This window comes from Mastomys coucha, unplaced genomic scaffold, assembly GCF_008632895.1.
Source record: "Mastomys coucha isolate ucsf_1 unplaced genomic scaffold, UCSF_Mcou_1 pScaffold14, whole genome shotgun sequence".
Classification (NCBI taxonomy): domain Eukaryota; kingdom Metazoa; phylum Chordata; class Mammalia; order Rodentia; family Muridae; genus Mastomys; species Mastomys coucha.
In genome coordinates this window covers 98,996,919-99,009,502 of record NW_022196896.1, presented here as the reverse complement: position 1 = coordinate 99,009,502, position 12,584 = coordinate 98,996,919, and the positions used below count along the sequence as shown (strand labels likewise).

The 12,584-nt window shown below is 43.6% G+C and overlaps 1 protein-coding gene and 2 long non-coding RNA genes across 3 annotated transcripts in view; 1 reads left to right on the top strand and 2 right to left on the bottom strand.

Moving 5' to 3' along the window:
• The window catches only part of LOC116088557, a 19,690-nt gene extending 8,300 nt beyond the window's left edge, over positions 1-11,390 (bottom strand). The window contains exons 1-2 of the long non-coding RNA XR_004117922.1: positions 11,018-11,390; positions 9,417-9,526 (exon numbers count right to left, since the gene is read on the bottom strand). This is a non-coding gene — a long non-coding RNA (uncharacterized LOC116088557). The remainder of the gene's footprint in view (positions 1-9,416; positions 9,527-11,017) is intronic.
• Positions 1,838-2,783, bottom strand: LOC116088556. The gene is made up of 2 exons (XR_004117921.1): positions 2,542-2,783; positions 1,838-2,005 (listed from the first exon to the last, which is right to left on the bottom strand). It is a non-coding gene; the product is annotated as an uncharacterized LOC116088556 (long non-coding RNA).
• On the top strand, positions 11,197-11,998 carry Tnp1 (transition protein 1). Its single transcript, XM_031367904.1, has 2 exons — positions 11,197-11,387; positions 11,739-11,998. The coding sequence occupies exons 1-2, from the start codon at positions 11,249-11,251 to the stop codon at positions 11,765-11,767; spliced, it is 168 nt and encodes a 55-aa protein (XP_031223764.1). The 5' UTR covers positions 11,197-11,248; the 3' UTR covers positions 11,768-11,998.
• Positions 11,999-12,584: the final 586 nt, after the last annotated feature.

The following is a 12,584-nucleotide window of genomic DNA, read 5'->3' as shown; positions in this document are numbered from 1 at the left end:
AAAAAACTACTTAAAAAGTAGCAGGACCCCTCTGTAAAAGAAATCCAAAAAAAAAGGAGAACATGTTACTACAACAATTTGTGGACCTCTTGGGAAAATGAAGCAAAAATTTACAAAGATTATGGAGAACAAAGAACCCAATCTCTCAAGAGCTAGTGATCCAAGAGTTGGGACACAGCTGAAGGGCGTCTCTAGCTTCCTTTCTCCTCAGTGCTTTGTATTTTAATACATGTTGATCATATCATTTCTATCCTCCATCTCCCAGATTATCCTATCCTACCTACATTCATGGTTGTGTTCTTTCTCAAAACAAAACAAAGAATATCAAAAAAGAGAGCAATAGCATGGAGGGGGGGGGAGAGAGAGAGAGAGAGAGGGAGGGAGGGAGGGAAGGAGGGAGAGAGAAAGAAAGAGAGAGAACCATGGAGTTCATTTTGTGGAGCATGGAGTCTGGATCATGGCTGATATAGTCAATGGCATTCCATTGGAGAAAACCAATTTTCCTTTCCTGGCCATAAATAACAAATCGCTTCTTGGCTAGGGGTGGGACTTTTACATCCACCTCCTCTTCTTAGTGCTAAGAGTTTGGTGTCTGTCCTGTCCTGTGTGTGCTGGAGTCATTCTCAAATTGAGATCATAGTTACCTCAATGACATAAAGACACTGAAACATGATGAGTATTAGTTCCAGAGAAAAGCTTGCTACACTACCAGCCCACAGGCCCAAATCCAGCCTACATACATTGTTACAGTTCTGTAACAATGAATCACAGCCCTGGTCATTAACTTACTATAGCTGGTCTCACCTGCAAGGTCTAAAACTAGCTACCTGGATCTTTACCTTTCAAATGTCTATCATTTCCAAGAACTCACAGAAAACTTGGGTCATAATTGGTTCTTTCCTCCAGGATTTTTGAGCAATAAACTTCTTGGACGCCTTACACACTGGATTTAAACTCTTGGATTCCCAAAGTTCTCTCCCACAAAATCTCTAAGGGTTTCAGGATTTGGGCACCTATTGGATCTTCTTGCGCTGGTTTTGCATTTGTGTGTTTGTTTTGTGGTGCTGAGTAGAAAACTCAAATCCATGCACAAGCTAGACTAGTGCTCTTCTATGGAGCTATAACTCCAAGTCCTATTTCATTCCGTTAGAGGTTCTGAGCAAATATTACCTGGAACAGTTCTAGGCACAACAGCATTACTCAGCAATAAAGAAACTCTGTGGAAAGGCAACCAAACTATAGTGTAGACACACAAAACAGCAAGATTCAATTATACAAATACTGAATATCTATGTTTGACCCCCCCCCAATTGTCCCAACATGCATTAGAGCTGGACACACTAAGACACTCGGGAATGTTGCCCTTTAAAGGTGTTCTGAACAGGCAAATACCGTCGTAGGACAGCTGTTCCTTTGCTCTTATCCTTACACTGCCCTTGGGTTGGAATGACATGGCTTCTTCTTAGAAAAATAAGTTTCTCCATTGCTACCAACAGATGACTCTAGCAGTGTAAGCAGACGGAACTAGGCTTCACACCACCAAAGCCAGCAGCAAACTACCCAGCATCTGGCAGAGTTTAGAGAGGTTATCAAACTAAGTCCTTTTCAGGGCCAGAGAGCATCTCAACTTATTCCAAACCAAAGCCCAACCATGAACTTCATTAGTAATCTTCCAAACAGGAAAAAAAAGTGACATATTTCCTCTGACTCACTTCTCTCTCAACCTACCACACCCCACTATCTTGTTACATTAAAAAGGGGGGTCTGGGGTACTCTAGGGACCACAGATTGCTTCTTAGTTAAATAATTACACTCAGAAACATTTTTTTTTTCCGAGAAAGGTTTTATTTAGAGATCCTGGGGTGGAGAAGCAAGCTCAACGATGATTATGGTGGTCTTGGGCTTGCAGCGGGACCTACTGTTCTTTGAGTCAACAACGGGAACAAATGTGACTTGGTATTTCATGGTATCAAGCAGTTTCTTCAGCCAAAGAACGTGTGCCTCACTGAGGAGAAAAATGAGGAGCTGTCAGGGAACACTGGAACATTCTTCAAAGGGACCTTACTAACTCTGCTACCTGAAAAATGCCATCAAAGGCAAGGTCTCAAAGTATTTGAGAGCCCACCTTCAAAAAGGTAGGGCCAGTGATACAATGTCTCCTATTGAGTGGACAAGACCAGAGGGAGACTTTATAGCCCAAGGGCAGTGAACACAGACATCTGGTTCTTTCTGTGTAAGTAGAAAAAGAATTTCATGGTTTGGGGAAGTAGAGGGGCATGTGGAAAAAGCAGCTAAGACAGAGTTTTGGAAGCCGTTATGATGAGTTATACTTTATGCTCTAAGCTTGCGAGGGTGTCTAACCTTTTGACATTCTGATGCATTTGTCAACAAATGTGTTTGGGCACATTCCGAGCTAATCATGCATAGTTTGGACATGCCTATGTTAGATAAAAGTGTCCGGTTTTAGAAAATTAGCCAGGCTAAGATGGTAATTACTCCCTTTTGAGAGTCCCCTTCGTAATCAGAAAGCGTCATCGGTACCTTTTGTTCCTTCTTTGCATTTTCTTTGCTTTGTATCTCTGTGGAAAATCCTTCATGTAACATGATGGACACCAACGTGTACAGGCTTTCGCCATCTTCTCAAGGTCCCAAACTCTGGTCAGCAGTGAGATTCTGGTTGAAATAATATCCTCTGGCTGCTCTCCCCGTCATCCCTCTCCCTCACCCCAAGTCCATCAGTCCAAATCAGTCCAGCCATCCTCCCTTTATAAGTGACTGTGACACAGACTCTCCTAGAGAGGGCCTGATGACTGAAGGCATACTGTCACAATGGGTGAAAGCCAGCCAGCATGAGAGCTTGCTTGGGTGACCAGGAAAGGATGGGGATATATCGCTAAAGTCAAGCAAACACTTTTGAGACCTCTTTAAATTGATTTGATTCTCATCAGTATTCATATAAGAACTTTATATGAGTGATTCCAACCAAGTCAAGTCCCCTGGGCCTTTCAAGCACAAGTCTGGCATTTTGGATAAGCATGCCCTATTGGTCTCAGTGTCTTGATCCTAGGAAGTTCTTGAGCAGGAACTTGAAAACTTACTGAATTCTTAAAATGTCTTTCCTGAGGTATAATCAACATACCAGTTCCAATATCTCCAGGGTACAATTTGAGAACTTTTGACATTGATATGTACCCAATGGCCATACTGTCATATGTCAAGGTAGTAAATGTATCCCTATGCTCTTCCAGAATGTCTCCCCTCTCCTTCTTCAGTCCCTCTCCAACAACATGGTAATTAAATCTCTAAGCCAGAACCTTTATTAAAAATTAACTAACCCTGTTTCTTCTTCCAAGAACACCACAGAGATACAACTTCAACCTCAAGTTCAATGTCTAAGAAGTCATGTAAACAATCAGTACAGAATGTGGTAAATATAAAATGTGACCAAAAGAGGCCTTTTGGGGGCTGGAGAGATGGCTCAGTAGTTAAGAGCACTGACTGCTCTTCCACAGGTCCCGAGTTCAATTCCCAGCAACCATATAGTGGCTCACAACCATCTGTAATGGGATCTGATGCCCCTTTCTGGTGTGTCTGATGACAGTGACAGTGTACTCATACACATAAGTCTTTAAAAGCTATATTTTCTTAAAAAGAGGCCTTATGTGCATAGATGAAGAAATTTTTTATAGTTTGATAGTTCTTTGAACATCAACAAAGGGCAGTTAAATTTGTACATGATGGAGCTCATCTATGCACACAGGTACATATGTGTATATATGTACATGTATACATATATACACATATATGTATATATGTGTGTGCCTTTATGTGTATATGTATATATAAATGCATATGAAATTATCACTTTATAGATTCATGATAATGGTTTCTGACAATATTTGCTTTGAATTACTAAATGTCAACTAAATTATAATAATTGCAAATGAAAAAAAAGAGGCCTTATGAGATTTCATATGGTGATGAAGCCACAGAGTGTGGAGTCCTTGGATTTTGACATATAGAACAGTTATTTAATACATATTAAGAATCAGATTTTCCATGAGCATATTCACTTATTGACTCTTCATGTGTTAAATATTGTTTGTCTATAGAAGTGGAGGTTGCTTGAAGGAGAGAATAGATAGCCCGGCTAGAGAGGGATGCTGGAGAGAGAAGGCAAAGGTAGAAAAGGAAATGTGGAGAATATGAACTCTTCTACTTGGAATGTTCCCTGAACGTCTTCAAGCAACCAGTGATACAGTTAGCCCATTTGCAGGAAGCTTCCCTGGGCATCACTGAAAGAAAAGGAAAATGTGTGCAGCCTCTGTAATAACGTATGTGAAGGTAACATTGATTCTCTAACAGGGCTACTGCTATGTTCATATAAAGGTGGGCCCCACAAAGGCAGATTTAATAACTGGAAGGAAGAAAGGGAGAGAGCCCCAGAACATGCCTGAGGTCAAGGCTGAGTAAAATAGGAGTTTGACGGTGCCAATCATCAGGGTCAAGTTGACCATGAGGTCCTAAGAGATAAATCTCCAATGCGGAGAGCCTTGTCTAGGATTCCTTTACAAAGGGAGATGAAAGCAGGACCTCTACACTTCTAGTCATTTTTACGACCTTGGGTTTTAACCCAAGGAATAGCAACACAGGTAGAAAAGTGCAAGAGGCAGGAAGAAAGAGAAAGAGTGGTGCGTACACTACATATGTACATGTCTACAAAGTGCCTGGACTGAGCAGGGAGATGGGCAGGTGCCATAGGCCAGGGGTGTATGCATCACAAAGAGCCCAGGATTCAGAGGGACCCTGGGTTCAGGCTGTTGGTGCCACTCGAGCTTCATTTTTTAACAAGATGCCAGTAGATTTGTCTTACACCTTGAATAGATAGAATTATTTTGAGAGGCAGAAACTTCCTGGAGCAGATGGTATAGGGAGTGACAACTAAGAAAGGCCAGGAGCAACCTGTGTGCTCACCTGAAGAGCTCTTGAGAGTCTCCTACTTTAACCAGGAAATGTCCCTATCACGGAAGAGTGGTCTCTGGAGGAAACATAGTTCTGCCTGTGACAGAGTCCCCACCAGAAGCCAGGCCATCTCATAGCTTTACCCTTCACATAAGGCAGCCCTGTATCAAGAGCTTCTTGACAATAAATCTAGCTACTGCAGCATTCAAATACAACTGGGTATGGTTCTGGTCCTTACCTAAAAACCTAAACTTTTTCTAGGCAAGTTACATGTGCTTTCCCAACACAGGGACATGAGGGGCAGGGGTAAAAGGTAAGCATTCCAAGTCTCTGCTTACTGCTGACTTCCTTGACCACAAAGGCCAGGAAAGTTCCTTTGTTTTCTTTCTTTCATCTAAGTTGTTTTGAGATCGTCACATGAGAACTCTATCGGGGCATGGGTAGTGATGTCAGCTCCATCTTTCTGTAGCCACAAGCTAAAAGATATTCTGTCTCCCTGAGAACAAAACTGACTTTTGATACTCTCTTGAGCCAAGCCTGGTCAGAATGGTTATATCATTCATGATAAAAAAAAATAAAATAAAATAATGGTGGCAATAAAGACATAATTTTGGGTTCCTTGAGGATACTTCTTAAAATACATCCTTGTTGTTAAGCATTGTGTGACCATGTGGCACCTCCTCTGCCTGATGCCCCAGCACCAGCCTAGTGGTCATAATGCTCTAAATCATCAATTATGAAGACCCTGGTCTGAACATGGAGGAATCTCTGAACCTTTCCCCTTCTTAGCGGCAAATATTTCAGGGGTATTCTCAAAGTAAATGATGTCCTTTGGATGGTGGAAGGACTTCCAGAAGGCAAGGAACCCAGCATACTGCTCTTGGAATTTAAATAGAATAAAGGAGCTAGGGAAATCCATGAGGCATGAGAAAGGAGAGCAGGAAGAACAGAGAAAAGACATTTCAACTGTGCATCATGGCCCATGGCAAGAAGCCTGAACTGGGGATGAGGAATTCTATGCAGAGTGTCTGACTTTGGTTATTATTTGTGACTTTGCCTAAATCACCTACATCCTGGGCCTATTTGCTATATGTTCTCTAGAAACCCTCTGACTCAAATGTCCCTGCTCAGTAAATGGATTAAAACATTCATTCCCTAGACCACATGAGAGTGGGTGATTTAACGCACATATGAAATTTAAAACATGCCTTTCCAACACCCTTATATGAGGCCTGAATTTAGCCTCTGACTAAACTACATTGCCATGGAATTCTGACAAATGATACGTTCTTTAGATTCAGGCTAAGGTTAGTGGGGACAGAAAAGTGGTCAATGTTATCTGGGACCTTCTGAAGCATGAAATTTGGCTTTGCTTTGTGCATAACCATACCATGCAGGTTATTATTAGTGATGGCTTCTGGGAAAGCAAAATGAAGTCCAAATAAGTCAGACTTTTATTCCCCTAGAGGACCTACAGATTTATAGCCTGCCTCTACCAGAGAGACCACTTTTCCCAGCGCTCTCCTTTAGTGTTTCTTCTGCCATGATCCTAACACAAGTGTGAGAGAAAGGCAGAGTGGAGAGCCAAGGCTGGACCTGTTTTTAAGCCAAGTAGAGAAGCTACTGTGGAGCCGGGAGCAGTTCTCAGCCTTGAGATCAGCAAGAGTTGATCAGCTCTGTCTCTTCCACTGCCTAGGTATACATTCCTTTAGACAAAGAGGACCCCAAATTAAACAGGACAAGAACTTATAAAAGGTCTCTCATAGATACAGAGTCCCTCCCTTTTAACCGCTCAATGTTTGGGCTAGCAATTGTTTGTGGAAAGACACAGGGAATTCTGTAGAAAATATGGGAGAACCAAAGTGTTCCAAAATATTTCCAATATTTTATGATAGAAGTGAGCTGACTGAAAGCCCTCCTCTCAAAAACAAAAAAACAAAAAAAAAACAAAAAAACAAAACAAAAAAAATCACTCTTCGTCCTGTGTCTCTGATCTCTCTTGATTCTCTACCAAAGATACTGGATGTGTTCTGGGCTCAGAAGGCTCTGAACCTCATCTGTTTTCACCTTCCCTAGCCTCTCCCCAATGGCTGTGGCTTATCTGAACAACAACAACAAAAAAAAAACATCAGCAACAGTACACAAGTCAGGGCGTACATGTGAACAGAATAGAAGGTCCCCTCTCCCCAGCTGAAGTCAACATCTGGAGAGGCTTAGATTTCAGAAACGAACTCAAAGTTAGTCACCACCCATGGGTAAGGGCTGTCTGAAAACTTTTCCATTCTCCCTCTTAATAAACTCCAAGCCCTAACTTGCTAGGCAGATCTGGCCCTGTGAAGATACCTATTGTAGTTCTCAGGAAAATCAGTGGAGTTTAGAGGTGAGAGAGGATCAAACTGGAGATATGACTGTCACAACAGTAAGACTCTGAACTTTTCCTTCTAAGAACAGGGCTAGAGGAAGAACAGGCCTTAAGGCCCCGAACTACAGTGTAGCTAAGGACTGCCATGCCATCCACCTACCTGTGGAAATTAGTCTCTTTCTCTCTCCCTCCCTCTCTCTTGCCTCCACCCCTCTCCCAGTAACTATCAGAAGCTATCCATTTCCTTCTATCTCCCAGATATAAAAGGAACAAAAGCTGAGTCCCATGGGGCAAGCCAAGGTGTGGAAGAAACAGATCTACCAGGCTATTCCTCTGCTACTTCACTTGAAGCAGCTCAGGCAAGAGTCCATGCTGTGTTTGTTTCCACACCAAAATTAAACAGCAACATCCAGAGTAGAGAGACAGTGAGCAAACTGAGCTAACAGATGGTTCTCAATGGGGTGGGGGTTTTCTCTGAAGCTGCTAAGGGGTCAGGGGTGAGAAGCTGCCTTTTCCGCTAGGGCAGAGAGCAACTCCATAGGGATTGAAGTTCAATCCAGCTCTGTCCACCCCAGGAGGTATGATATAAGAGCCAACCCTCAGGCCCCCAGCCCAACCCTTGCCTAGCCTGTGATTGGACTTCTCCACAAATGGCTCTCTGCACCTCAGGTTTCTCAGCTGGATGGTAGAAGTAGAACTGAACCTAGGATCTTTCTGTTCACTCTTCACCATCTCTGAAATCCATTTGCTTTTCCCCTGTAATCTCAACTCACCTTGAGCAGAACAGGTTCTATGGAGGTGGAAGTTGGAAACAAGAAATAGCATCCTGTCTTAGACCATCCAAGAAAATAAAAAAGTCTCTTAGACCAAAGGTCCAGCTCCTCTGAAATACAGAGGTCAGCACGGAGAATCAGAATGTAGAACTACTGTTCCTCACCATATCCTTCTCATTCTGGTGAGTGAACTGTCCATAATGTTTTGAAGTATCTAGTCCTAAGTGTGACCATAGCTGTCCTGATAGGAGATAAAACATTACTACTTTGACCATCTGACCAGCTCAAGAGAGACGGTCCATCCAATAATAATTCCAAGAAAAGGATCCACATTCCTTTTCAACAAAGGCCATCTCCCCACCACCTTCCTCTCTACCAACTACTACTAGAAACTACATCCTTTTGTTCACCCGAAACATACAAAAGAAACAAAATCCTGAGTCTCATTGGATAAGGCAAGGCGGAGAGGAAAGACATCCACAGCTGGGAGAGAACATTTACTATGGGGAAATGTTCATAACTATGAGAGGACCACAACAGCTGCCAGCTCCTCCTGGAGACCACCTAATCACCTAACGAAGCCTGCTTATTGCAAACAATAGAAACAGGGTCCTGAGAAATCCAACCAGTACCAGAACCAAGATGGGCTGTCTTCTGTTGAAACCAACTTACCACGCCAACACCACATAGCAATCCAGACCAAAAATGGGCTTTCACATAGCTTGTTGCCTACATCTGATGGGCAATGTCACAGGATAGTAGAGTTTGAATAAATGTCAAAGGGCAAAGTAGGGGAAATCATCCTTAGAATTGTAGGACAAAAATGGGAGAAATAGGATGACTTAAGAAAATTAAATTCTATTCTTTTAACAAATGTGGAAACAAAAGCTCATTGAGAACCCCATTCTGTGGTAGAATAATTTACCACCAAGCTCCAAGGGGCAAACTAAGTCCTGGTTTTCTTGGGGAATCATGTGTTCTCATGGGTCTGTTTGTAAGGGGGAAAAAAAGGTGACTGAAATGAATAGAGGAGTTCGAGATACAAAAAGGCAAGGTGGAACACTGCTTTCTGTAGCTTTACCCTCTCTGTCACCAAGGAATCAGTGAAACCAAACTAACCTCTAAGGAGTCCTTTTGGCCGATAGGGAAGGGATGCTTTGTGGGATGCTGGCTGGGAGAAAAGCAGTTGCCAAACCATCTTCAAGTGCACCAGGACGTTTTCAGAATGTAGCGAGGGTGTCAGGATGACCCGATGTTACCAGGGAAAAGCTACTAAGCCACGGAAGGAATCGGCATTCAAAACATCTGATCATTCTTACCTGTAAACATGAGAAATATGAGATGGGGAGTTAAGCTACCTCCTCTTTTCTACTCCACCAGCTTTGCTAGGAGCCTCCTACATGCTTGCTCAGTTCTTGGATAAGGATAACTGTGGGGAGAGAGAAGGAACTTTCAGTGTCTCTTGAAATTTATTTATGAACTTGATATGAGTTATAAAGACCAAAATGCTGAATGACAAGATGACCTGACTCATATGCTCCATAATCATTGCTCAGTTTCTCTTTGGAAGTCGCAAAAGCACTTCAAACCCATATTCAAAAGCCCAAGCCTGATCCTGGCAACTCGAGCATCCATTCAGCTGAATTACACAGAAGCAGGTCACTCCCTGATGCCATCTGTTCTCATCCCCTACATTCATCTCCAAGATTCGGTCCTTGTTTAGCTCTCTACCTCAACCAATGCATCCCTTTCACTTCCACGGCTAAGCCACTATAAAATACTTTCTCCTAAACTGCTGCTTTAGTATAAAGATATCTCTTAATCACCCACTCAACAGCATTAACGAGGCTAACTGTATAGATGCCTGACCGCTGGCATAATGGATTTCATCCACTAGGCTAAAAGGTCCATGCACACACAGGACTTAAATTTTGTTTTCCTTTTATTTTTTATTAACTTTACTCCTACCCCCTGCCCCTCCTCCTGGACATCCCCTTTAACAATCCTTCCCCTCCCTTCCCCTTGTCCTCTGAGAAGATGTGGGCTCCCTAGGTATCATCCTCTACCCTGGCACATCAAGTCTCTGCAGGGATAGGTACGTCCTCTCCCACCAAAGCCAGACAATTCAGCCCAGCTAGAACATATCCCACAGATAGGTAACAGCTTTTGGAACATCCCCCGCTCCACCCTCATGAAGACCAAGCTGCACATCTGCTACATCTGTGTGGGGGTGGAGTGGGGCCCTTGTATGCTCTTTGGTTGGTGGTTCAGTCTCTGAGAGCCCCTAGGGTCTAGGTTAATTGGCTCTGTTGGTCATCCTGTGGAGCTCCTATTTCCTTCAGGGCACACAATCCTTCCCCGAAACTCTCCCATAAGAGTCCCAAAACTCCATCCACTGTTTGGCTGCACACATAGGATTTCTGTCTCTAGACTATGTCTTTAGACCATTTCCTAGTGCCCAAACACGTGCTAGACATACCCTATGTAAGAAACAAATTGTGACCAAAACTTTTAACATTTTGCATTCCAGGCTCCCAAAATGACAGGTGGCAACCCTTTGGAGATATCTGTCACATCTGCCAGGGTTCTGGCTCCACTGGTTTGTAGCAGTGGAAACCAGGAATATCGACAAAGATCCCTAAACACATGAGACAAACCAAAACTTAACCCTGTCCCTGGTATCTAAGGTGTAAAGACTGGGAAGGAAACTTCCTAGTTTTGAAATCAGCTCTCCTAGACTCAAGTGCTTAGGGAAATACATTTGCTTCCTGAGGATACTGTTGAGACTTACACATGCACACATATAAATATCCACACTCAGTGATTTTTAAGTTCTCTACAGGCAAGAAACATACTTTAATGACCACCGGTAAAGCACTTCCCAGGCCAAGCACAGGAGTGGAAGTTAGATGTTTAATACCTGTCTGAAAAGCCTTCTTTAACCTAAAAAGGGGACCAGACCAGCACTGAAGAGACTGCTTCCTTATTACTTATGTACCACTAAGGTGTAGCAAAGGCTAGTGATGTCACAAGAGATCCACAGCCGGCTGCTAAGCCACACCCCTTTGCGGTCACAATGGCCAAGTCCTTAAATACATGGACTCCCGGCCCTGCCGGCCTTGCAAAGCCCCTCATATTGGCAGAAATTACAATGTCGACCAGCCGCAAGCTAAAGACTCATGGCATGAGGAGAGGCAAGAACCGAGCTTCTCACAAGGGCGTCAAGAGAGGTGGAAGCAAGAGAAAATACCGGAAGAGCTGTCTAAAGAGTAGGAAACGAGGCGATGATGGTAAGTGCAGGGTGAGCGGGAGCGGGGGAGCAGTCAAATTCTAGGACTTGCTCTCCCAGACACCTTCATGGAGGCAGATTTCAGTAGTAACCAGCATCTCTTGCCTGAGACGCCAGAGCTCAGTGGCCAATTTGTTTTCCTAGACGGAGTCTGTGTAGCCCTGGCTGTCCTGGAACTCACTCTGTAGATCAGGCTGGCCTCGAACTCAGAAATCTGCCTGCCTCTGCCTCCCAAATGCTGGGATTAAAGGCATGCGCCACCACTGCCCGCCAAGCAGCTGAGTTAGGGACCGGGATTTTGATGGCTGTGTTCTAATGGGTGTCCTTGCTGGAAATCTGTTCTTCTCCACAGCAAGTCGCAATTACCGCTCCCACTTGTGATGCGGCAATGAGTGAGTTCTGCCCTGGTGGCCTTCAAACAACACCAGGCAGCAACATGAGAACATCAGAGGGGGACTGCCAAAGAGATCTGAAGTAGACCAAAAGCCAGAGAAAGATCCTATCAAGAGTGGGTGAACGCCAGTCATGAAGAAATTTCGGAATGTATATGTTGGCTGTTTCTCCTCAACATCTCAATAACATTTTGAAAACAAATAAAATTGAAAACTGAAATTATTGGATTATTCTTTTAGAAAATATTTGGGTTTCTGAACTTAAGCAGGGTCAGATCACCCTGAATTGGAACGTTCTTCCTACCCAGAATGTGGTCCTTCGGAAAGCAGGTGTTCTAGGTCTGGTTGGATGCTTATTGGAATGCCCTGTGTGCTAAAGTTTAACTTCTAAACCTAACCTTAGATGTGTCAGGTAGGCATGGACATAGGGACCAGGCAGAACCCATCCAGTGACTAGAACACTCATCTGTCCCTCTTCCCTACTTAGGGGAAATGCCTTAGGGGGACTGGAACAGCCTCACTGCCTGGGCTGGGTGATGGATCCTGACATGTTTGACATCCTTCATGAAGGACCCTGGGTAGAGTATTTCTGCAGAGGCAATAGGAAGGTCAGCACCTGGAGAGACAACCCTCTTATGATTCTGAATGAAACTTCCAGGTTGGCATGTCCAAGGGAAAGGCCCTGGCACAGTATGGGTATCTCATTCCCTGTGCCCTATTTCCTTAGGTGAGCCACTAGTGCTTGATCTCATGACTGGAGATCCAGCATTTGTCACTGAGTCATTGTGTAAAGGTTAGGCTACATA

What these genes read in the sequence shown, in the direction of transcription:
- Tnp1 (XM_031367904.1), top strand. Translation starts at nt 11,249, where the DNA reads ATGTCGACCAGCCGCAAGCTAAAGACTCATGGCATGAGGAGAGGCAAG. An exon ending in TAGGAAACGAGGCGATGATG is followed by an intron (nt 11,388 to 11,738) that starts GTAAGTGCAGGG and finishes TCTTCTCCACAG; the next exon opens with CAAGTCGCAATTACCGCTCC.